The 26,421-nt window shown below is 40.7% G+C and overlaps 1 protein-coding gene across 1 annotated transcript in view; it reads right to left on the minus strand.

The window, feature by feature from the left end:
* Nucleotides 1-2,659: 2,659 nt before the first annotated feature.
* The window catches only part of LOC141439586 (RNA-binding protein MEX3A), a 60,316-nt gene continuing 36,554 nt past the window's right edge, over nt 2,660-26,421 (minus strand). The window contains exon 2 of the mRNA XM_074103879.1: nt 2,660-5,160. Coding sequence (XP_073959980.1) covers nt 4,295-5,160 — 866 coding nt within the window. The 3' untranslated portion in view covers nt 2,660-4,294. The remainder of the gene's footprint in view (nt 5,161-26,421) is intronic.

Raw genomic sequence — 26,421 nt, forward strand, 5'->3', positions numbered from 1 at the left:
ACTACACTACGGCCCAAGCCCTCTCACTCTGCGAGGAGACTTGTGCCCAGCAGCATGTCCTAAAGCTACTGTTACACATGTTCGTTACTAGCACGCTAATAAGCATGCTTATGAGCATTCCAGTAATGAGCATGTTTACATTTGCTAGCAATAAGCATGCTAGTTTTAAGTATGCTCCTAAATACTTAAGCATGGTCAAAACAAACACTCTGATACACATGCCTTCTGTCAGTTCAGTCAGTGTTGCCACGGCAATTACCGTGTTCTACGGCTTTCAGGCCAAAAATCTTAAAATCCACGGCCTACGGCTGCAACCCTGTGGCCGTTATGGCTTTTCGTAAATTCAACGGTAGTAAATTAATTAATTTATAAAAAATTCACTTTTAGTAACTTTTTTTGCTTGCAACTCTCGTGGCACTACCAATGTTAGCATGCTCACTAAGCAATCGCGTTCACACTTGCTTCTTACCTTTCCCCCTTCCACCCCCGCATCAACTAGCATGCTCTCTAATAGCAGGGCCTGCTATTAGAGAGCATGCCACTAAAAAGCATGCTCGATAGTAGCATGTCCTGTACACACATGCTACTAGGTAGCATTTGCTCGATAGTAGCATGCTCTCGTGCTACTAACGAGCAAGTCTAACAGTAGCTTAACATTATATAGGCTAAGATGATGATGATAGGGAAGTTGGTAACCTTCAGTGTTGTTTTCTTGTTGGTGAATTATTTGTTACCTACTCCGCCTACTGCGAGTACTGTTGCACCGTACGGCGTAGTGTCTCCTACGTTGTGCGTAGCGGCATTGCGGTAGAAGCTAGACAGTGCAGCACCAACTGGCGGTATAGCTATAGCGTTAGATTTTCCGCGTAGAGCTGCTACGCGCCTCGTAGCTCGTACTTACATTTGAATGATATTGCATGCAAATCAATTTTTTTATTTCATAATACGTATAGTCAACTGCAAAGAGATCGATTCAGTCATGTTACAAACATATGTAGGTTTTATACTTTAGTAGGAATTCGTAGACTTTATTCATGTAATACATCATTTTTGTAACTTTGACCTCTTTGTATTTGACTGTACAACAAGAAGCCTTTCTTAAACCACGTGAGTCTTACCCACGGCAAATTTCGATTATTCGAAACTTGATCAATCAGTAAAAGTTGTCATTTGCTTTGACGTATGTCCTAAAGTTAGGACATTGGGCATACAAGGTTACCTTTATCTACCCACCCACTGCTGAGTATTATAGATTTCTGCATCCAGGATTTTTAAATCTCAAGTCAATCCTGAAGTTTTGTTTGCGTTATTTTACAGTTGTTTAGGAGACCTCGTGAAAATCGATGAAATCCCTCTTTCCATTTATCCAAATTTAACTTTAAACTAACAGCCTTTTAGCTTTCTACCCCGCTACTACAGGTGTGCAGTGCAGTGCGGAGCGGCGTGCATGTTATCTGTTCATTGCCCGCCCGAGACGCTCACCACACAGTGGCTACCTGGAAACACACGCAATGAACAGAGAAGACGCCAACTGCTCCGCTGCCCCCTGGCATTCAGTTCACGACCTTACACAGGATGGAAACATAACTTCTATAACGTAACACTTTCCCGAATGTAAGGGCCACCTGAAGGGTTTTTTTATTTATTTAAATAAACAATTATAACGTTCGGATCTGTTTTCAAGTTACAAGTAATTAAATATTGATCCCAAAGAACGGCATAATACAGCCCGTTTATTTTGTAGAAATATATATAGCAGTGACATGTGTCACATTAAGATGTATGTAGATACAATTAGGATTGTCTACATTATCAAGAAAAAAATATATAATTGTTACTTATCATTAGAAATTGAGTGTACATCATTATCGTCATTATCATATTATGACACGATATTTTCAGGAATGTTTATTTTTACGTTCCACTCGGTCTTATTCTTTTACGTATACCTACCCACCAAGTAGCACTCTCATTTTTGGTCAAATTGCGTTTTATGCAAATCTTTTTTATTCGTTGATTAATACTCTCTAAATTAGATTAATTTTAACTAAATACCATGGGATATAGATTCAGATGAATTTCGAAAATTAGATAAACACTTAGCCAAGATCTTCTATCTTAATATTCCAAAACTTTACTAGTATTTTTGTCGAGTTTGAAGCTCTAATGGGCACCAAATTTTCAAATTCATCCAAGTCCCACAGTGCTTAATTACTTGAGATTATCTCAGTGAGGTTTCGTCCCATGCTTATCGTCCGGTACTAATTGCTGCACTCAGACTTGCCAATTTCATTATTTGTGATGGATGCTCGTTTTAGTAAAATAAAGTATATATGTTATATTTGTTGAAAAAGTCCCTATGTATAAGATTCAAAAATTGGTGACATTACTGGGTGAGGCAGTTAGACCAGTAAGATTTAGGTCAATATAGAGCTTTTGGTCCCATTGGCGTATTTTTGCATCTAATTGTAATTCTTGTGGTGTAATGTTATTAACATTATCATGTTTCAAAGTTTTAAATATATAAATTAAAAGTAAATGCTGAAAGTGGATCCAGTAAGTAATCGAAGAAAGCTCTCGAAGTAAGTACCCAGCAGTACTTTCAGCTCTGCCGTTGAAGAGCGGGTGATGCGGGGGAGAGGCAAATGAAATATTCAAGTGGAAAGTTATAGTTTATATTTAGATTTATAATAAGATATGTAGTCTACAAAATTTCACAAATTTTCACAACGTTATTTGAACCTAAAGCGTTCTACCCATTTTATTATGAAAATAAAATTATCGAAATCACTGGATCTACACACGGCGGGGGCGGGGTTTACGCAACACTATTTTTAAAATATAATCTAATAGGCAGTATTTTAAATCTCGCGTATCTTTACATGAGTAAGTCAAAAACTTATAACGGTAAAAAAATAAAAAAATATCCATCCATAAACCCCGCCGCCGGAAATAAACAACAACGTCGTCGCATTACATATACAAACATATTTATTATCGTTATATTATATTTAACTAGATTATACAGAATAATGATTCCTATGAAATATAATTATGCATTCTTTAAATTTATTCAATAATGTAATAATAATACTTAATAAGTATCAATAGGTAATGGTTAGTCAATGTTCGTGCTACAGACTACAATAGTTAATAATGAATGAGTCGTATTATTTCTTTATCATTTTATTACTATAATTTTATTACTCGATATATATATATATTGTAACACTAAACGAACATGCAGCCTCGGCCCGCGGCGCGGGCTCATAATCACAAAAAAACATCGTCAACACATAAAATAATAATCAATAATAATAATCATACTGATAAAAATCATTCATAAAAACATTACAATAAAAATCTAAACATTAAAACACACTTAAAACAAACATTATATTAATATTATCATAATCATAGTGTGTAGTACGTATTGTATAATATCATTTAAGCGAATAATCGTATAGTCAAAAATAGTGTGAGCATGGCGCGCGGGGGAGCGGGGAGAGCGGCGCCGGCGACGTTACATTACCTATGCGGGACGAACACGTACGCGCAGCATTACCTATGCGGGGCGAACACGTTCGCGCAACATTACCTATGCGGGGTGAACACGTCCGCGCAACTTTACCTATGCGGGGCGAACACGTCCGCGCAACTTTACCTATGCGGGGCGAACACGTCCGCGCAACTTTACCTATGCGGTACAACAATCCGCGCGGTGCTAGAGCAGCGCCGAGCCTGCCGCGGGCCGGCTGCGCGCGCGCATTACCTACGGCTCGCGCCATTACCTACAACAACATTAGCTAGGGCCGCGCGCCCGCTCCCCGCGCCGCCCGTCCCTCGCCTAATATATTATTATATCTTAATACTTTACGCTATTACGTTAGGTAAGCTTTATAAATTTTCGATTTCTCATTTACGCTATCAATAATAATAATTATACAACTTTTTTTAAATTTTATGTTTTTTTTTTCGAAATTCTATCGTAACGTACTTCGACTCTCTCTGCGGCCGACAGCGCGTGCGCTGTCGCCTTAATAAAAAACGTTCATAATAAGAAAATATATCGTGAATAACTCTGCCGACTTACGATAGGTAGTGCGGCGCGGCGGACGGGCCGTGCCGGCGAGGCGCCGACTTTTGGCACCAGGATTTCGATTACGCGATTTTTATTTTTTTAATATTTTTATAACGATTTTTAAGTAAAAAAGATCGATCCCTATTACAAAAACGTGCGACTCGATAAGATCCACCGGTGTCGGGTCGGGCGTGCGGGCGCCGGGCGCGCGGCTTACGACAGGATGCGGATGGCCTGGTGCGCGGGCGCCGAGCACGCGGGGCACGGCGCGCCGCCCGCCGCCAGCCGCTGCGCGCACTCCAGGCAGAACAGGTTGTGGCCGCACGGCACCAGCGCCGCCGCCACGCCGCGCTCGCCGCACACGCAGCACGCGCGCGCCGGAGACGCCGCCGGCGACGGCCGCGCGCCCCACGCCCACACGCCCGCCGCGCCGCCGCCCGGCGACTCGAACGACGGCGACTCGCCCAGACCCTCGTCGCGCTCCGTGGACGACCAGATGCCCAGCAGGTCGCCCAGCCGCGCCGACGAGCCGCCCGACGAGCACGAGCCCGCCGACGAGAAGGCCGGCTCCTGGTCGGGCCGCAGCAGCGACGCCAGCCCCGCGCGGTACAGCTGCGCCAGCGGCTCGCCCTCGGCCGGCGCGGGCGCCCCCGCCGCGCCCGTGCGCAGCGCGATGTGCGCCTCGATCTCCTTACGCGCCGCCTCCACGCTCTCGGGCAGGCCCGTCACCTCGAACACGGGCTCGCGCTCGCGCGACGGCGTCACGATGTACGTGTGCGTGGTGTGCTGGATGCGCTTGATGGTGGCGCCCTTGGGGCCCACCACGAGCCCCACGACGCGGTACGGCACGCGCACCTGCGCCGTGACGTGGCCCGGCGCGCCGGCCGGCGGCGGCGGCGCCGCGCCGCACTTGCGCGACGCGCGGATCTGCGAGAAGTGCTCGGCCGCCGACAGGATCTCGCGCTTGGCGCGCGCCACGTCCTCCTTGCGGCCGGTCACCACGAACACCGGCTCCTCGCCGCGCACCGGCGTCTTTATGTATGTGTTAGTTTTCGCGCGTAGCGCCTTGATCTTGCATCCTGAAACAATGATAAACACTCGTTAATTTACTGACCGACTTTCGACAACGTGGGACCTGCGATATTGTACGAACAACGTCCGGGAGACATGGAAGTGAGGCGGTTTATCTATCTACTACATGGACCCTCCTCCCTACTACTACACGTAAAAGAGGAGTGAAGTCAGTCGTGGGTCCGTTTCCGTCGATACGCGATTACGCGGCACTTGGCGCGGCGCCCGCGGCGCGGTCACGCGTCCCGGCTCCATATGGAGCTTCGTCTTAACGCACTGAAGCGAATTAAGCAAGGAAGCGGCACCTGTCGCGTGCGTCCCGTTCCAACGCGCAGTATCCCACGTCTGCCATCCCGCTCGCCCTCCCAATGCGGCAAAAGTGTGGCAACGCGGCACGTACAGCATCTTGATTCGCAGATGCGACTACATAAACTTGACCCGCGGATGTATTTACATAAACACGAGCTCGTAATCCGGCTGCGAAGTATTGTAATTCATGTTTCAAATAAATATATTCTTAGCCGACTTTATACTCTGTTAACTCACGAGTACCTTGTTGGTTAGTGCTCCGCCAGACGAGTAGTTTTACTACTGGCATGGACACGTGCTGCTCGTAAAGGCAATTACGAGCTCTCCGCGCCCCCGGCGCAGACAGACGGAACGGATTCATAACTCTTTGCATAAATTGTGTATAAATTGCAAGTCAATACGGGAACTGAATAAAAATGAGAATGGACTTGTGAGATTAACTAACGCAGCATAGAAGTACTAGGTCCTTTGTGAAACAAAAATGACTTCCTGCGATGACTACACTACAATACATTCTAAAGCGTTATTAATAAGTTTAAACGCAAAAAACTAAGCTAAATCACGCCATTTCGACCGCATTTACTCAAGCATCGCTCACCTATACATTCTCAACCTATAAATGCGAAAGTGTGTGTGTTTGTATATTTGTCCGTCTTTCAGGTCGAAACGGAGCGACGGATCGACGTGATTTTTGGCATAGAGATAGTTCGGACCAGAAAGTGACATAAGCTACTTTTTAACCCCCGACGCAAAGTTATAAGTTTGACCGCTATGTGTGTCTGTGTGTCTGACTGTCTGTGGCACCGTAGCTCTTAAACGGGTAGACCGATTTGAATGCGGTTTTTTTAATTTGAAAGCAGGTTTTCTAGCGATGGTTCTTAGACATGTTTCATCTAAATCGGTTCAGCCGTTTTTGAGATATTGAACTTTTAATCCCGGAAAAATGCACAATTCCCGAGGGAACAGCGCGCGATAACCGAATTCCACGTGGGCGAAGCCGCGGGCAAAGCTAGTTTCTGTATAAAACTTTAAAACATTTACATTTTACGAATACGAATTGAAATGTCTACATTCAGATTTAGACGTTGGTACTCAACTCGATATAATATCGAGCCGAATTGTATCGCCTGTTACAAAAGCTATTCGAGGTCTGGCTGTATGTCAAGGACAGACTTCAAAGGCACCAACGCCCAACAAACCGAGTTGAAGTTATTGTAAAGCTTGATTTTTGTATTACTTGTTGCCGACCGCCTTGAAGTACCTATAGATTCAAAGCCGAAGCAGTGTACTGTACAGTAAAGTTCTTAAACTTCTGATCAAAAACTCGCTCAAAAGTATCTGAACACGCTTCTTCGCCGTTAACAATAGAGCCGTGTTCACATGTTTTGGATCAAATTTTTGCTCAAAATAATAAGAACTTGTACAATCGAAACATGAATCCCTCGTAAAATATTCTCACAGTAAACGTCGCGATGGTTTTCCTTCTGTGACGTTAGGCGCCATTACGACTTTTATTGTGAACAGGTACGATTCAATTCATCTCCGGCTTGTAGGAGCCGCTTGTATTGGCTGTATAGCCAAGGCTTGAGCTGTAGGTCACACGCGGGTCCAGTGTGAATTGGGAACTACACACCATATAAAATTCTTTTGCCATGTTTTCGATCACCAAGCTTATGGTAGGTAAACATCCAGTGTATGTCATTTTTAACCCCCGACCCAAAAAGAGTTTGACCGCTCTGTGTGTGTCTTTGTGTCTGTCTGTGGCACCGTAGCTCTGAAATGGGTGAACCGATTTAGATGTTGTTTTTTTATTTGAAAGCAGATTTTCTAGGGATGGTTACTTTTTAGGTATGTTTCATCAAAATCAGTTCAGCCATTTTTGAGACATTAAACGTCAGGGGTTTTTCTACTTTTCTGATGTACATTCGAATGTAAAAATATATATACATACTTATGTTTAGTGGCATAATGTTTAGATATTTTTGACGTCTTGGTAACGTACATTTATATATCTATGCTTTTGACCGTACATTTTTCAAAAAATCTCAAAGGCACGCCTGAGTTAGCCCACGACATTGCTTGAGACAATCAACCCACTCTGACTCCATAAAACATGTTCAAATGTAATAAACGAAGGTTGTCTTGAAACCTCGAGTTGAAAGCTGCGCTCGCGATGTCAGGGGGCCTAATACCAAATTGAAAAATCGAAGTTCGTATCGTACCGTCCCTCTCACTCTCGTATTAAATAATATAAGCGTCAGCGGGACGGCAAGATACGAAGTTCGAATTTTGCAATTCGTAATATAGGGCCAGCAGGGCTACTACGAAACTCGAAACTCGAAGTTCGTGCCGTGCGGTCCCTCTCGCTCTCGTATTAAATAGAAGTGTCAGAGGGACCGCACGACACGAACTTCGAGTTTCGAGTTTCGTAGTAGCCCTGCAGACGCGGGGGCGCCGCGCGAGTTCAAGGTTTCGTGCTATATTGGGGAAACTTATACTTTAAACGTCTGTCGAGATCTCACCGGGACAGCAATTATTTAATGGAACTATTTTGGGGATACTGTACTTTTAAGGGGTTCTCGAAGGAAAAATGGAACTCCTACAAGAATAAAACTCTTAGGGGCTGTTTCACCATCCATTGATTAGTGTTAAGTGACGGTTAAATGTGATGCCGTCTCTATTTGTTTTGTTCGAATAGACGGAGACGGCATCGCATTTAACCGTCACTTAACACTAATCAATGGATGGTGAAACAGCCCCTTAGAAGATAAAAACCTTAACAGGGATGTTAAGTTTTGCTAACTGCGTCCGTTCATATTCGAAGTAAGTATTCGAACGTTGTTATTCGTCTTACATTCAAAAGCCGCTAGCTCTCGTATTGAGCGTTTATACCTGCTGACTTGGCAGCGTTGCATTTTTGTTAGTTTTTCTCGATTATTCCATAAAAATTGAATGAAAATTAAAATGTTTTCTGATAGAACACTTCTTAATATATAAGTTAATGTGTCTACTCCAATAATCATTCGTGATAGACTTTTATATTCCTTAAAAAACGAATTAATGTCAGAAAATAAAAGTCTATAACAAATAATTATTGGAGAAGACACATTAACTGATATATTAAGAAGTGTTGTATCAGACAATATTATTAATTTTCATTTAATTTTTATGAAATAATCGAGAAAAACTATCAAAAATGCAAGGTTGCCAGCTCAGCAGGTATAAACGCTCTTAATGTGTACACAGCTTTTACATCCTCTGTATCAATAGAAATAATATATCAAACCCTTATGTTTCAACAAAACAAAGTATATATGTACAGCGTAGCAAGAGCTACGCGCGGCGTAGACCTTCTACGCTCGTAGCACTGATTCGTCTGATAACAAAACGTCGTATGTTCTACTCTGTTCCAATCTAATCTCAGACCGCTTGCGTAAGAAATAAGGTACATACTGAATTAGAGAAATGATGTTAGATATTATATGACTATATTACTATATTAGTTTAGTAGATATCGTGATTGATTGTAATTAGATGTACATGTACATTAATGTACATACGAGTTGATTCGTTAGTATGCGCATTAGTTATCGATTCTATTATTAATGTGATATTAATAGGTCAGTCATATTAATAATATTTAGTTGATCCGAGTCTGTTGTTCCTCTGTGATTTATTTGGACAGGTACTATATTTGACGTGTTTTACTAACGTGTCGTAACTCCTAAACGGATAAAACGATGTAGACGTGTTTTTTTTTTTCAAAAATAATTCATCGCGTTGGTTTTTTTAGCAAAATTTGGCTATGACTATGACTAATGACTAATTGATGTGTTATGGGACTATGTAACCTATAATATTATAGTATCCTTTACTAGTGTAATTCCTGCCCGCTTCAGTATAACCGAGTGCTGCTAGACAAAGATGCGAAAATACGCGAAAATGCTTTCAAAAAATGATGGTACGGTTGTTTGCCTTACACTCGACTTGGCGGGAGCACTGCCGCGCCCCCAGATTTACAGCTCGATTTAGTTTAAAGTTCTGTACAGTAGATGAGATGCCAAATAATATTTAAAACATATAGAAATTTAACAGAAATAATGCTAAGAGCATGTTTGCTAGAAACACGAATAACAAGATCACAATAATCATTGAGATATATGTACTCGTACCTTACGGCACGAGACTGGCTGTTTGGAACTTAACGCGCGGCGCATCCATCATCAATATTATTTTGACACAACCTCTGTCACGGACGTCAACAAACTATAGTGAAAGGTTCACAAATCCGCGCTGTGAACAGATTTTGTGCACCGTTTTGATGTAACACACATGCAGTCTATACATAGATGTGTGGATGACAATAATGCTGTGCTGCGGTTGAGTTTGAAACGCGTCAGCGTAGCGTGGTGGTGGTGAAAGTTGGGTTTGTGTGTATGTAAGTGTGTACTTACTGTGTGGAGGCAGAGGAGCTGTATGAACACACATTTATTGCTTAGACGTAGCTATTATCAGGTCGCGCTCGTGTGAGCTAAGGAATTATCAGTGTTATGTTGTATTAATAAATAAATAACTGTATTATGATAAAAATACATACTTAAATACATATTAAACATTAATTGTTGCATTGATATGGACCTCCGCAAAGTAACGCCTGATTCAATAAATTACGAGTATGCGAACAAAGCTGTTAAAATGGTATTAGTTTCATATGTACCTCGACTCCAGTTTGGAAACCGTCTATGTCTTTTTGAAAAGGCCAAACCGACGTGTCAAATCGTCGACGGAAACGAACGATATATCCTAATGGGGGTAGTTCAACCGGATCGCAGGTCATTCACCTTCAAGTGTGAACCCCGAATCAGAGCCACTTCAACTTGGAAGCTACCCCACCCCACTAAGGTCGAGGTTCAAACGAGAGAAAGAACTAGGTGATAAGTTATTTTAGGCTGTAAGTGGAAAGCTGGATGTAAAGGGGGGTGAAAAATGAGGAGGGGATCGCACAATGCCGTTATAGGGGATGATTAATAGTGAGGTTTGGAAAACATCAGTTTGATCGCTTGGAGGGCGTTGATAAAATTGAAACGGCCTCGTTTGGCGGGGGTTGTGTTTTTTGGCTGTTTCTTTGCATAATTTTTGGAGAGATCAGTTTAAAATGCTTAGTGGAAAAGAGCACTTATAGAAAAAAAAATCGTGAGTAAACTAAAATAGAGAATGACATTAAAACTATACAGATTAAATAACAGAACGCTACTTTCTGATTTCATATAAAATGTGTGAACTAAGTGTGAAAATCGCATCAAATTCGTATTTAAAATTTTAGTTAACGAATAATCGATTTATGTTTTATGTTGCAGGTATAGTCGACCAAGAAAGTGCTTTACCAATTTAAATGACAGTTACTTCAGAAATAAAACAATAAGGCCGATTGGCATATTGACTTGTTAGTGAAAATAGGCACTATTTACCGGCACGGATAATACTGACATGGAAATACCGACCCGTTATTTCGTGCACACGCCCATACAAACTGGTGTCAAACTGACAAAAGTGTCTATGGGCTTGTCACAAAATTAAATGATGATTATGAAACCTTGTAGCGCGAAGCAGAGATTTGCGTTCGCATTCGGAGGTACTAGGGGCGCAGCGCGCGATAAGAGTTGGCGAGCCGCCAGCAGCTTGCAATGGTTATATTATACGAATTAACATCTCAACTTGGCCACATCACAACGCTTATACTCTATTTATTAAACCAAGATACAAAAATGAAGTTTCATGTGTTACCTGTTTTTTCATCTCATAAATAGTGATGTGCCACAACCGGTAATCACCGAAAAGTTTCGGTAAGTACCTGTTATACGTATAAAATGTTAAGGTATGAACGGATCTGTGACGTACTAACACACGTAGGGCACTTAAGACATTCTAAAAAGGGTAAAATGGGTTTAATGAATATGCTACCGTTTAGGAGATATTTCGACTGTTTGTAGATGTTGATGTTTAAATTTAATTTGAAGAATCAAAAGCAAGTTCTGCCTAAAAGCTCAATGCTTAAGGAAAGTAAAATATGCAATGCTTTAATTCTATTTTAGTTTCCATAAAATATTATGTTTTACCGATTATTTTTAATAATGTCGAAAACCGAAATCAGAGAGCAGCACTATTCGTACTATGCTGGTCACATTATTTTTACATTTGACATTTCATACTGTCACTTTAGTATCTTGGTTTAATAAATAGAGTATAGTAAAGGCGAATGAGTTATTTTTTAAATTAAAACGACCGTGAGACTCAGACATAATTATTAAAAAAGATACTTGGGTTGGGGCGTTTACTGATTAATAGTTGAGGTAAGCCCGACATGTTGAGAATGAGTTTGTAACTTAGACTTTTCTTTAATAAAATTGAGGATAACTTGGTAAAAAGATTTGAGGTTGTTTTTTAAACAGTTGTTGTCTTAGTAGTCGATCAATTAATTAGTCGTTTTACCAGCCAAAGGCAGCTGTTATTACAATCAATGACTTGAATATCTACTTCGAATGGAAGACAGCGGCAACGCGGCAAACAAACTGTGTCATTTAATATGTTATTAAGTAGTTTGTTTTAAACTGGTTTAAAAATAGAGAAAAGAAATATTAAAAAATGCCATGGAACAAGCTTATTTATGTAGTAAGCTTAGCTGAAGCCCTCTTTAATCTCCCTCTGAGCTGCTGAACGTTTCGGAAATGTAAAGTTTTATAGAAGCTAAATGATTGTCAGCTATATAACGGGTTCTAAAGCAGGCTTGCAAATTGCAAGTTGCATGCAATCCAGTGCATTGATGCATCGCTACGAGCTACGGGCTACGCGGCTACGGGCAGTACCTACGCCGTAGCGAACCAGGTCACTGCTCGCTCATGAATGCTGACTGCCTAGTACTTTAAACTGGTGTTTTGTGATTAATTGCAATTTTTCTAATTTACTGACTTTTCCGTGACCACATTTCCAAGTTTCCCTGACCAAATCAAAGCAGGTTATAATGACACTGTTTTTTTTTTTACTGCCCGAGATACTAAGCTAGACCCGCAGCGCGCGTTGACCAGCAGTGGTGTAGCGGTATAGCACGCGGTACGGAATACCGAGGACCTGGGTTCGCTTCACAGTGCTGGTCTTATTTTTCTGGTTTTTCTGTGAATCTATATTTCAGTTTGTATTTTCAATTTAGGTTTTACGGGATGACCGTAAAAGTAAAAATTTGGAATTGAAATAAAAAATACAAAGTAAAAATTATCAAAATGGCCATGTGTTTTATGTCACCAATGTCGTAAAATATCCAAATATTAATTTTTCAAATGCGTCAACTATTAATACCGCAGAAAAATGAGTACCAGGTCAGCATAAATCGAAAGTGTAGTGGAAACTGCGGACGCGGTTAGCAGGTCGCGGCGTAGAATAACTTCAGAGAGTGAAGTCCGACTGCTAAGTTCATTTCAATACCTAGATAACCGGATGCTTTGCAGTATTTTATTTAGTTTTTATTGTACATTGTAAGAGTTCGTTCATTTCATACTTCGGCCACTTAATATAATGAAATCAGACGGGGTCCTCTATATCTTTTGCGAATGATTTTGGAAATGGTCAAATGGTTTTCGAATTCCATTTCAACAGTTCTTAATTCGTTTCGTAGTATATATTCGCTTACGAAAAATCTTCGTTGTCAAAATATTATCCGACTCGAAGTATTTGATACTTGAGGTATCCATCATTTCAATATTGGCTGTTTGGCCAACCTTAGGAGTGCTCTTGGCAAGAGCAATATTATTGCGCTAACCAGTGAGGCCAATAACGCAGAGAAGACCAGGGAGGCAGCACGACGACGAAGATGCGAATATGGACTGTTTTGTGAGATAAATACAATGATTTTTAGTATATCCATTACATCTTTTATTTCATTACTTTGCGCCTAATTTTTCATAGGATTCATATTATTCTTTGACAAAGGCTGTTAAATACACCGTGATATCACAAAAACCCAGACAATCGATAAACATGTCAGTTCATAGAAAACTTTTTAGGTATGTTCGAGCTCCACGAAAATGAGGTTTTTCCAAACTGGTGGTAGATTTTTTGACATTCATGTTTGGCTTGTTATAAACTAATGAGGGCCATCGCGTATAAATTCGCCGCTAGAGGCGCTAGTGTAGCGTGAGGTCTCCGAAATGTCAAATTTCATAGTTTTTGGGTGAGCTACGCGGGTTTATTTATTAGAATAATTTTGTGAATATTTTGCATTACCTGAAATTAATTATAGCAATGGGGCAATGAATGTCTGTGTTTTGAGACAGTTTTGTCTTTTGGAAACTTTTGTCCTCCCTTTTTTCCCGAACAAAACGGGGCTACGCAACACTGTGGTTGCTCGATATTTTTATGGTACGGTTTTAAGGTGTATTAAATATGATTTTAATCTAAACTTTGTTTCCATGCCCGTAATAACAGACTTTGAAAGCCACACTTAAAAACCTCACGCAACAGTGGCGCCATCTAGAAAGACAAAAAACGATAGCCCTCATTGAATTGCGATTTTGCGATATTTTGACTGATAGATCTAGACCACAATGAGATCACACTCGATCCTACTACATTAATCTCAAAAGAAGCACCCTCATCACAGACCATTCATATGGTGTTTGTATGTAATCTCTGGAATTACTGAACTAACTTTAAAAAAATCGTTCACAGGCTGAAAGCTAACAATAACAGGCTATTTTTTCCAAAAATTCAAAAAGTTTCTAGACGATGCAGAGGAAGTAGCGGACAAATAGTATCTAATAAATACTGTATTCAACTAGATAAGGGAAATAAAGAGATAAAAGAAAGACATGTTAAGCGTCTAACACATAAATCCGGCTCGGCTAATGAAGGCATTTTCGTCCGATTCGCGATAGTATGTAGGTCAAGTATAGCCTATATATCTATATCTATGGCATGAACCATGCACGCCGGGCAAACAGCGAGTCATCTTGAATAATGAACGAGACACTGCTGTCTCGCTCGCACGCGCTGTCCTGATACTTTGATTAATGGAGATAACATGCTTCATGACATTTTATTTGGGCGTTTCCTGGATACTCAATTTAAACAGAATAGCTAAAAGCCCTTACTGACTGATCTAATTTAACTAAAGTAACTGACGTTTTGCTTTTGAATGAGAAAAAAACAATTGTTTAAATCACATTTACACCGATCGATTGCTTTGTTTTATATACAAAATATCTTACCGCTTGTTTGCATTATATTCAGTAACGCTAAGTGAACATTGCAAATATATTCGACTGATCTCGAAACTGAACTGCGACGGCTTTACGACCGCTGCTCGGGTTTACGATGGATACAAATATTATCTATACACGCCCTTACGCGGGAATAAAACTTTATAGGCCCTGTATTTCCATTGCGTGAAGAAAGAGGATTAAGAAAATATCAATACGCAGACTTCGCGGAGTCACCGGGCAAACATATAAATCAGAGGATGTCACTACAACAACACGCGGCAGGGGTGGCCAACCTCGCCCCGCGGCACGGGCATTTTCCCGCGCACCCTACACTACAGCTGTTTCCCTATACAACGCTATAGGCACGCTTCCTGACTATAATGGAAGCCCGGGAATGAGTTTTCATCTTTGCTACTTTCTCTGCGCCCTGCAGGGATCTGAATGTGTTTTTCGTCTTCGGAGATAATGTTATACAGATTTTTTCGGCCGTTCTGTTCGTCGGATGATAAATAGTAAGTACGGCGCTGGGACATAGAGGAAACGTTTCGTCATAGTGATTTGGCTCGGCGCCAGCTCTGACGCATCTCCGCTGGATCAACGTCCACGACGCACTGAACCGCAGTGAACTTTCCGATGTCTCGCGCATGCCTCCTCCGATTCCGAGGCTTCTCAAACTCAAACTCGAGCTCTCTAAAGTCTTTATTAATTTATTATTTTTTTGTTGTCGATTGACCGGGGAGTTAAGAACGCGGAGGAATGGGAAAATTTCATTAGCGTATCTTAGAGTTTACCGAAATGTCGCATGCGGTAACGGAAAGAGTTTCCCAAGGCGGCAGCCGCACCGCGTGTCTGCAAGGGGGGCGCGGGGGGCGGGGGCGGCGCCGCAGGGGCGCGTGCCGTGTCGCACCCCCGCGATCGATACCGGGCAATGACCCCGGCAGCGGTCCGCGACCGGTGCATTGGCAATCCCTGGCGCGAATTTAACCCACATTCCGCCGTGCGCCCGCCGAGCGCTAATTACTCTAACGTACTGATTGCACAGAACTATGCATCGTGCAGCGCTAGCCCAGTAGGTACTTCATCCAGTGTTCGGTTTCAACAGTTTGAGAACCTAACTGCGGCAACGCTGTACATACAACAGCTTGTCCTGCTCCACTTGACATCATTAGGTTTTACTAATACATAAGTCTAGGTATTTTACGCTGATAGATATAGACGGAAACGCTCTAAGATCCCAATTGAATCGTTAATAATTAAGAAGCACAATACAAGGATGACGAAAAGACCACAAAATTTGACTTAATTTACATCAACATTATACAATTGACATAAAAGTAACGAAACGTGAATCATCAGCATATTTTAAGCAAAAATCCTAGAATTAAGGTTGCCCAAGGAAATTTAAGTGTGGTGCGGATGGAAAAATCGCCTCCTCGGCGTTGAGCGGCCATTGCACCCGGCTTACATAACACTGGGGGTGCAGAGGTAGCGAGAGGTAGGCCGCCACGCGAGCCGCCGCCGCCCCAATAGGCTTAAGTCACGTGTGCGTCTTACACCAAAACAACCCTAACAACAATGACAGTAAACTTGAGAATAGCGTACGCTGGCGGCATGGAGTTACGCATAAAATGATTGATGATGCGTCTTAGCGTAGGGCACGGGGGATGCGGCACGCGGGGCGGGCGCGGGGTTGATCGAACCGAAGTCAGCTACGTTCAACGGCCGGTATTTGTTTCAGCCAATTTATCATGGGCAAACAAGGGTTTGTCGACCTAAAAACGACGATTGAACTTCCCTTGATTAAGGAAGGTTCAATAGCGGATCAAGACTACTTCTACGCAGTATAGAACATTAAGTATTTCTGTTTAGGAATTTTTAAATATCGAACTGTTGAAACTGTTTAAAAACTCAAACAAACACGAACAGAGCAATATGTATCCAGCTCCTACAAGTATAAGGTCAAAAGTCTCACAGCGGCGAAGAGTAAATAGTTCGTTTCAAATTCAAAGTTGACTTTAACCGCGTTACATGTAACAAGACAATTGCGACCTTGTTTCTAAAGCAATACACATTAATTTAATATACGCGGTGTGACGAGTTGATACTTTTTGTTAGTGGACGTTGTCACGTGGTGTCTAGGGATACCCGCGGGAGGGAGCGAGACAGCGAGCTACTCTCTCGCTCTGATGGCCGGAGATAGACATCTATCTGTCGAAAGGGAAATGGTACGGGTACGTAGTTATTTCGGTGCCGCTTGTTTTGTGGCAATGCACGAGACTAACTTAGGAAATGAGAATAGGTTTTGTGTGTTAGAATAGACTTCCAGAGTCAAACTACCTGGAATTTTATAGGAGCCTAGTACCTGGTAACGAGTTTCTAGGCCGACAGCGCATAGTATCTTTACCGACTGGTGCAAAAAGAACGGTTGTGTTCGCATGTGTACACATTAAGTGTTAGATGTCACTAATGTCACAATGTGCGCTCATTAGCAAGATGTTATGAGTATTTAGCATGAGCTTTAGAACAGAGCAGTCAAGGTGATATTATTTTAGTTTGAGTTACAAAAAATGAAGTGGGAATGGTAACCGGGATATACTTATTTTAGTGATACTTGTAGGTTCCGTGTAGAGATGAATATTTACCTGAAAGCAGAAAAAAAATCATTAGAAAAATTGTCTCACAGTAAAACTTAGCACAGCGCACATATAGGTATAGAAACAGAATTTGTATTTCTTTTTTTGTATTTTTTTTTTTTAGTTTTATTGGCCCTATTTGAAATTTGGTATACACATGTAGGTTAGATAACAAAGCAGATACAGTAAAAAAAGACTAGTATTATGTACTTAATTGTTTTTTTTAAAACCTACCCGAAGTATTTAACACGAAGTCGAATTAAGTGGCCAGTTTTTGCTGCCAAAATTAATCGGCTTTAATTCTGATTAAGATGTAACTGATCATGATCAATCATAAAAAGTGGTTCAGCGTCGAGGTGGGTACAGCAAGGTCGAGAGGGGTTCCTGACAGCTGTCACATCTTATCAAGCTCACTGGTGGGGTCCCATGTTATGCGAAATGTTAACGCGCAAAGGAGTCATCTGACGCCGTCTCTTTCCTGTAAGTTACGAGTTGCGAGTGCGAGAAAAGGGAAGATTTCGTTCTAGTAGTTTGACATTCTCGTATTTTTACTGTTCAAATATTTTGAATTATACCATAATAAGATTCCATTTTCAATATCGCAGATATTAAAAGATAGGTCCTATCTGATAGGATTATGGCCATGGCTATATTGACGTTTCCGTGTAACTCTAAAGGTCCTTACTAATTATTATAAATACGAAAGTGGGTATACAAATTTACTCAACCGATTGTGACGACATTTGAAAACCTTAGAAGGATATAGGATAGTTTTTATCCCTGAAATTGTATAGTTCCCGCGGGCGCAATAAATAAATTATTCACAGACAAAGTCATGGGCAGTAGTAGCTAGTCCTTACTAATCCATACTAATATTATAAATGCGAAAGTGTGTGTTTGTATGTGTGTCCGTCTTTCACGTCCAAACGGAGCGACGGATCGACGTAATTTTTGGCATAGAGATAGTTTATGGGCCAGAGAACGACATAGGCTACTTTTTATCCCGGAAAAATGCAGTTCTCGAGGAAACAGCGCGCGATAACCGAATATGCCGCGGGCAAAATCTAGTAGATATAGTAAATGCGAAACTAGGTCTGTCTGTTAACTCTTTATTTTAGTTGCGACCCTGGGAAAGATATGACGTAGTTTGTTTTCTCCGTGCTAATGGCCTGCCCGCTGCCATTTCAACGAGCTAATCCGCTCGAACACAAAACCAAAAACCCCGCGAAAATTCAGCTCGAATCGTAAATATGGTTTAAACTAAAATCTAATACAAGTTGAAGGAAGTTGTTGATGTCGCACCATTAGCCTTGAGTTCGCATGTCATTACACTCTGCCACTCGTCGTGACAGAATCCAACAAACGCGAACCCAAATGACTAAGTATTGACTCAATAGTATTCGGTCACTTGAGTTAAACACTGTTAATCTGTCCAGTATGTCCTTTAGGGGTCCCTGTTCCTGCCCCAAGGGGCCCGACCGAAGCCATAATTAAAAGTTATTTTTCGCAAATAAAAGTTTTTTATGAAGTCGCGGATCATTGACGTTAAGCCAGTTTGTTTGCTGGAGCGCTAGTCTAAAGCGTTACATTTTTCGGGGTAAATAATCGTTTGGTAGAAGTATGGGGCTCGGCAGTTTATTCTTGAAAAAGTTGGAAAGGCTGATGTATTCGCAATACTAATAATATCTATATATATCTCTCTAATACTCGTATATAAAATTCTCGTGTCACAATGTTTGAAACCAAACTTCTCCGAAACGGTTTGACCGATTTTTATATATTTTTTTGTGTATATTTGGTACGTCTGAGAATAGGAACTATTTTACATACATCTACGCGGACGGACTCGCGGGCAACAGGTAGTAATATATATGTTATTATTATTATAGCAAATGACATCTAGCAGTCGGTTGGCAACAGTGGATGAAACTGGCAAAGGACCGGGCAAAGTGAAGTGAAAATAAAAAGGCTTTTACTCAGCAATGGGTGGATCTGGGCTTGATTTAAGATGAAGAAGATGAAGATTGATTTATTTGCCAACATGAACAATACAGGATAGGCACACAGAATACAAATAAAGAATAAACTAATACAAAATGCGTTTGCTAGTCCCTTGCACTGTGTGGCAAAAGGAACAGGCTCAGCTTATGCTGCGCTTGCTCAGAAGCTACCAGCGCTGGATGATTTATTGATAGAGCTACAAAATAGTACAGATCCTCCATCATCATCCCAGCTTATATATGTCGCACTGGTCGCTAGCCTCCTCTCAGCGGACCCAGTGCTGATAGGGAACTTCACGCACACCATTGAATTGATACTCAGGTTTGCGCTGAATTTCGCACATGAATTTCTTAAAACTCAGAAGTGTGAACCCGGATGTGAACCCATGGTCTTTTATTTGAGATGCCATAAGTCAAACCACTTGACTACTACAGCTGCTATGGGTCCAACGGACTTAAAACTATGCTTTTATTTTCAAAATTATACTAAAACTAGAACTCATTGAAAATTGAGAACAGTTTAACTGAGTCGAACCTACATTATTTGTTTTAAAGATTCTTTTATTTGGCCAAGTACACACTTAGCAAGTCATTAGCCAAGTTACAATGCACAACATCCCTCGAGCACTAGCGAATAGTAAATGGCAATGTGTGAATTTGCGTTCTATATTCAAACGTAACGGCGCCCGCGCAGCCTTGAGCGCCGAAATGTGAATGGGCACCACGTGTGGATGTGACGTCACCTGATCGATTTAAATTCGTAAATAAACTAAGTGCGTTCTAACAGCAAAATTCTATGATTGGTTTTTTGGAGTCTTTTTGTATTTTTTATTTCAACTCCAAATTTGTTACTTTTACGGGTATCCCGTGAAACCATATCGAAAATACAAACTGACACGAATTTAGTCTAGATTCCTGTCCAGCGGTGGTGTAGGGGTTATAGCACGCAGCACGGATTGCTGAGGACCTGGGTTCGATTCCCAGCGCTGGTCTCTTTTTCTGGTTTTTCTGTGCATCCATGTCTCAGTTTGTATTTTCGATAGCAAAATTCTATTTTTCCACGCGTTTCCCATTGCTTTTTTAGGTTTTTTAAAATACTTTTAATTTTACTTCGCTCTAAATCGCTTTTGATATATTAGTCTGAAACACTAATAGATCAAAAGTGTTTATGCTGAGCCACTATCCTTCGTGTTGTCTATTTGCAATATTGTTCTCTTGTGTTGTTACCGTTACAAATTTTATTTTGCTTTCTGTCTTGCTTGGCTGGATCACAGCTATTAAATAGGATTTTTGTAAAAAAAACATGTATTTTTAATTAAAGTTCATCAAAAGGCTCTATTCATGTACCTTACATTATAATTGAATTCGATCCTCAGAATAGTAGAATATGTCATCAATGTACACAAATTCCTAAAAACTAGCGTTTCTTGCCTCTATCTTAGAGGTATATTTCGACTAACGATTGAAATAATTAATTCGTCAGTCTCCACGTCTTTGTTTTCGTTACGTCACGAAACAGATCATTACATCATTAGTGGTTTCGCGAATGATTTAACACGAATTTTATTGGGCGTAAGCGTCTATGAATTATTAATGTGGGAACTCCTAAGTAGACTATGATTTATTTAGGGCGTTCTAAATGTAACTTTGTCTGTTGCATCTAAGGTTTATTTTGAAGTAAAATGCCTCCTGGTTTCGCTATTAAGTGATCAGTAAGTTTTATGATGGATGGCTTACGTTTGAAATACTGTAGCCAAAGGCTTACTGTCATTTTTGAAGAGCGTCTAGCAGCATAGCATGGAAAACAGCGCTGTACAGCAGACGGTGTCGGTTGCGATCTCGAATATTCTACGCGTCAAATATTAAAGTGCATCGAACCGCCGACACATTATTTGACAAGTGCGACGTACATGGTATTCGTACCCGCGATCGTCCCGAAGATAAACATCTTTATACCATCATTGTCGTTAAGTAAACGAGCAAACTGGTTGAAAGGTTAGACCCGGCGCGATATGGCTACGACCCGCGAATTTGCAAGTTTCGTTTTCCTCGCGCAAATGTCGGCCCACGCGCGTATATTTTTATGCAGCAGCGTACGTTGATTGATGGTGAAATATTTGGGATATCCCTGCACCGAAATAAAAACAATTGTAGCGTGCGTGCCGCTGGGTGAACGCACCGGCGTGGCCCGCTTGGCCCGCCGCCAACTCTCACGGTAAATGCTTCTAATCACTGAACTCTTAGCCAGTTAGTATGCTCCCTACAGCTTATAAACGCCTGATACTTGCTAAACTATTGCACCCAGGCGCCCACCTACTGCTTGCGGTCATATATTCCTAGTAAAAAGCTAGTAAACAGTAAAGTTCGTTTACACTAATGCCAGTGCCAAATGAACGTGTGACGTTAGCGTTGTTTTCCTATGTTTTGACAAATGTCTGTTAGAATTGACCTGACATTGCTTGAGTTTTTGAATAAATCTTTCGTCAGATTGACCTCTGTGAGTTCGTGGGTGCCATACAGATGCAATGAGGAAACGCTGCCAAAATCAATGTATTATTTGACTATTGCCTATTCCGCTCCATACAGGTTGATAAACAGAGAAATCGATCTGAGTGATTGGTAGTTCAAAAACGTTCCTTTAGTTTGTTTCCGTACTTGCTCGTCGTACCTACTGATATTGGCTGGACATATATTTTTTATCTTTACGATTGGTCCAACATATCGATTCCACAAAATTATTATATGAATATGCTAAGCTACAGATGAAAGTCTCATTCAGTTTTTAGCTATAAGTCTTTGCTTTGCAGATACGAGGAATATTGCAAGATATATTCACTTCAAAAAAGTAGGTGGATTTCTTAATAAAGCTTAGATCTTAGAGGTCTTCGAAACTGCTGAGAAAACCGTTGCATTTAGATCTACATACGGGCGATAATGCTTATCGGATAGTGACCCGAACTGCACATTTGGACACACCAAAAACCGTCTAATCAGAACCAGTGATCACACACAACACACACAGAAATGTCTGTTGTATCGCACTTTTTATTGGTCCGCCGGCGAAATATCAAAGTTGCTAGGTATTTATGTGAGAGCGGAATGTTTTGCGTACCAGGCCACCATGACCGACGAGTCGTGTTTAGATGCTGATAACCTAGTGGCTACGACCTGCTTCATTGCCGAATACCTATGCCTGTTTCCGGCTAGCTACAAACATTCGCGAGAAGTCGGAACGTGAGCTAACTTGGACATTACATAACTAGTTTAATCCAATGTCATTGTATATATTCACGACGCAACGTTAAGCATAAACGTTAAGTTTTTGTGCAGAATCACGTTAAAGTAATTTAGTTTTTGGTAATTGAACCATATAAGTACGAAAACTGATGTGAAAAGTTTAATTGCCTCGGGTGTATTCTGAACGGGTTATAACGCGTGAGCTCAAGTTTTATCAAAATGTTTTGAACTGAATTCGCTGAACTTGAACTGACACGCGCCGTCAGAAGGTTCAGTTGCATGTTTATTATTCCAGACAGACGAATTAATTAATAAAATTCAACTGAGTTCTTAAATAATTTAGTTCGTACCTGACTTGATATCAGGGCTGCATCAGACGAAAGCGGTAAACGTCAATGTCCCAAAAACGACTCTATTTCAGGGATCACCGCGCACAGAACAATTCCATTTTTATTTCTACTCTGTCTTGTCTGACATAAATGTTTTATAAAACGGGCTAATATTTTTTTAAGAGAACAAATTCTTAGAAAAGGGCAATCATTTCGCTTCAATAGGTCTTTGAATTAATACTAAGCATAGCATTAGTAGTCAGAATTAGTTGACCGGATCTATGCTATGTTTTATTAAATACGTAAAAATAAGTCTTATAAACATTTTATTTACTTTAATACCCGATAGTTTCGCACAAGAGGCTATCAGGGGCGGTAGCACGCAAGGGTTGCGTGTGGAGTGCTGCGGGCTCCGCCAAACTCCTAATTTCAAAGCTTAAGTCTTAGACAGGTCTCGTTACTTTAGTTGAGTTATACTCGTACCGTCCAACACACAGTACGAAAAATCCAACATCTCTCGTGTTGTGTGCGTGTGTGTGTGTGTGTGTGTGTGTTAAGCGCATACATCGTTAGTTCATACAGCAACACTCAAAAGTAGCATAATCTCTACAAATTTGTCACATACGCAGCAATATACAATAAAAGTATAAGTTTGAAATTAGAGGCAGTGATAAAGTATTAGGCCGCTTGTAGACGTCCGTTATTTTCACCGGACAACGGGACGTTTTCTTTTACAATAAATATGTGTACATGCACCGGATAATTGTCCGGCGAATTAGCCATACAGCACCGCAAGGCCGGCAAAAAAACGGTCCGTTGCCCGGTGAAACGGCGGACGTCTACAAGCGGCCTTAAGGTATTCAACCACTCTTAAGCTCGCCAGTACCTTTACTTCAAATGAAATTGAAAACAACGCCATCTAGCGATATTTTTACCGTCAAAATCTAGCTAGAGTACTCCCAGGATATCCCTGCGAAGATGACGTCACCGAGCGTAAGGTATAGTGTGCGAATCTCGCGATACGATCGCGGCCTTGGCTATTCGGCTTTGACCTGCGCAAGCGACTACGTACGTGGAGATCGAGTGAACGTTAGATACGTCAAATTATACGTCTGATTATCCTCCTGAAGTCTTGGTGTTCGACAGTGTGAGCTAATATATAGTATATACGAGTAGATCTGTGAACAAGAATCAGATGATTTAAAAAAAAAACGAATTGATAAGACAATCATTTGACCTGTATCATCCAAGTATAAATCCTCTACCTTGTACATTCAAGATTCCAGTGGCGCATGGAGCTGTAAACGATGCCCGTGCTGGGGTCGTGATTTTGAATTTTGGATTGGGAGCTGAGCTGGGGTGATTTTTTGGAATATCTTTAAATCCGTCTCTATCTCAAACGCTTTTCTCTATGCGGTATGGCGCGACTTGCGTGTGACGTCACATGCTAGAATCACTTTCTCTGTCTAACCTTGAATTTCAAGTCTTGATAACTCTGTTACTGTTATATGTAAAGGTAGCTTAAAAAATATTTTTCCATTCGATAACACGCATTGAATAGTTTGGATTTATAAATTAAATAAAAAACATGTCTAAGAACCATCGCTAGAAAACCTGCTTTCAAATAAAAAAGACGCATTAAATTCTAATGATATTATCGTAAAATAATAAAATAAAATTAAAACATTTTAGTTATAAATTTATATTTACATTCTTCCCGTTTCATTCTCAACAATAAATCAAACAACTAGATAAGAGTGCTACTACCACGATAGTTTTTTGGTTCATAAGCCAATTTGACAACCTTAGAGCGACCGCCGGGCGTAGGTATGAAAAGTGAAGTACATACAGGAGATTGACTTCTGAACTATCTGTGTTTTGTGGTACAGTCGTACAGACTTGTCTACGCTGAGTTTGCATCTACGAGAAACGCTTTGTGAATGGTTTAAATTACATCGCAAACTTCGACATCTATTATATTACGGCGATAATTCTACGAGCTTGTTATGACTCGGGGCAAAACCGATCACAAAAACAATTCAAAACATTCCTAATTTCGACCAACTCAGTGTCTACGATGAATTTAACTATAGTAAGTTGTTTGACGCGATTGTCTGTATGTCTGTCTTTTTTTTATGGAATAGGGGCAAACGAGCAAACGCATAGCCTGATGGTAAGCGATTACCGTCGCCCATGGACACCTGCAACACCAGAGGAGTTACAAGTGCGTTGCCAGCTTTTTAGGTAGGAGTATGCTACCTACGCTGTCTATGGCATCGTACTTCTAATGCCGCATATTGAGCCAGTAATGGAATATCAAATGTAACATTAGAAGAACGTGAAGTCATAAAAACAAGCTTCGTTCCAACTTACCCCAACAAATAGGGAACTTATGCCTTGGAGCTTGGAGCAGGATGCTATACTTTCTCTTAGACATTTTATGTCTTCCTAGTCAAACGAGTAGTTAAAGTTTAAAATGAAGTTTAATAATTTGATATACAAGCTGTTAATTAAATAACTGAAACCCATAAAGTAGTTCGCTCAGAATCGAGAGTAGAATCGATTACACTGTGTTTTAAATAAAGTTGTGTTTGTGTTTTTAAATCCCTTTTTTATTGTGCCCAGTCTAAAAGTTACGACTGCAACAGGCGCCAATTAAATATTTTAGCGAGGTTGCATACTATTTCGATAATTTAATACTGGCCGGTCTACTGTCACTGTGTGATTTTCTTCTAAAAACGTCAAAGCGCAACTGACAAAAACAAATCATGAGTGTAGACTTAGAAATGAAGTAGAATTACTGACTTGGCAAAATACACCACAATACCTTTTAAAATAATAAAGCTATTCAAAAATAAATTCAATCAAGATACTCAAAACGAAAAAAAATTTTGGGGTATCTGAGGTTTTCACTTATTTAATTAACACCTTGTATATATAACTATGCCACGCGTAGTTTTATTTTATACTAAAACCGATAAACGGTGAACCTAGGTGAAGTGATTACCACCGCCCATGGACACCTACAGGACCATGAGGACTGCTGGTGCGTTGCCAACCTTTCAAGGAACGACTCGTCTTTAAAAGGCACTCGTGTCGCAGTAAACATATTGTTTTCAACGCTCCCACCAGTCCGTTAAAAGCTTTCCGAGAAATAATTGTAATGGAATGTAAACTTGTAAATAGACCAGTCGTTATTTAATACAGTTTTCATATATAAACTCACTTTGCGAATCACTATTACTCAATCAGATCTCAATTCGCATCGAAAGTGTTTCAAATCAAGCGCGTAGGCAGATCTCACACACCCGTATCATCACGTCATCAAGACATTTTCGAACACTGATACATTGCAATGAACTTTTAATTTACAATGATAAAATTATTTAAGTGTCCATGGATGAAAGGACTAAAACATGAGCTTTCTTGTGACTGTAGGTACTTTTTCTTGACATTGTCATTCAATCTACATACTTGAAGCCGATCAACATTAAAAGTCAACTTACAAAC

The sequence above is a fragment of the Choristoneura fumiferana genome, chromosome 21, assembly GCF_025370935.1.
Source record: "Choristoneura fumiferana chromosome 21, NRCan_CFum_1, whole genome shotgun sequence".
Classification (NCBI taxonomy): Eukaryota; Metazoa; Arthropoda; class Insecta; order Lepidoptera; family Tortricidae; genus Choristoneura; species Choristoneura fumiferana.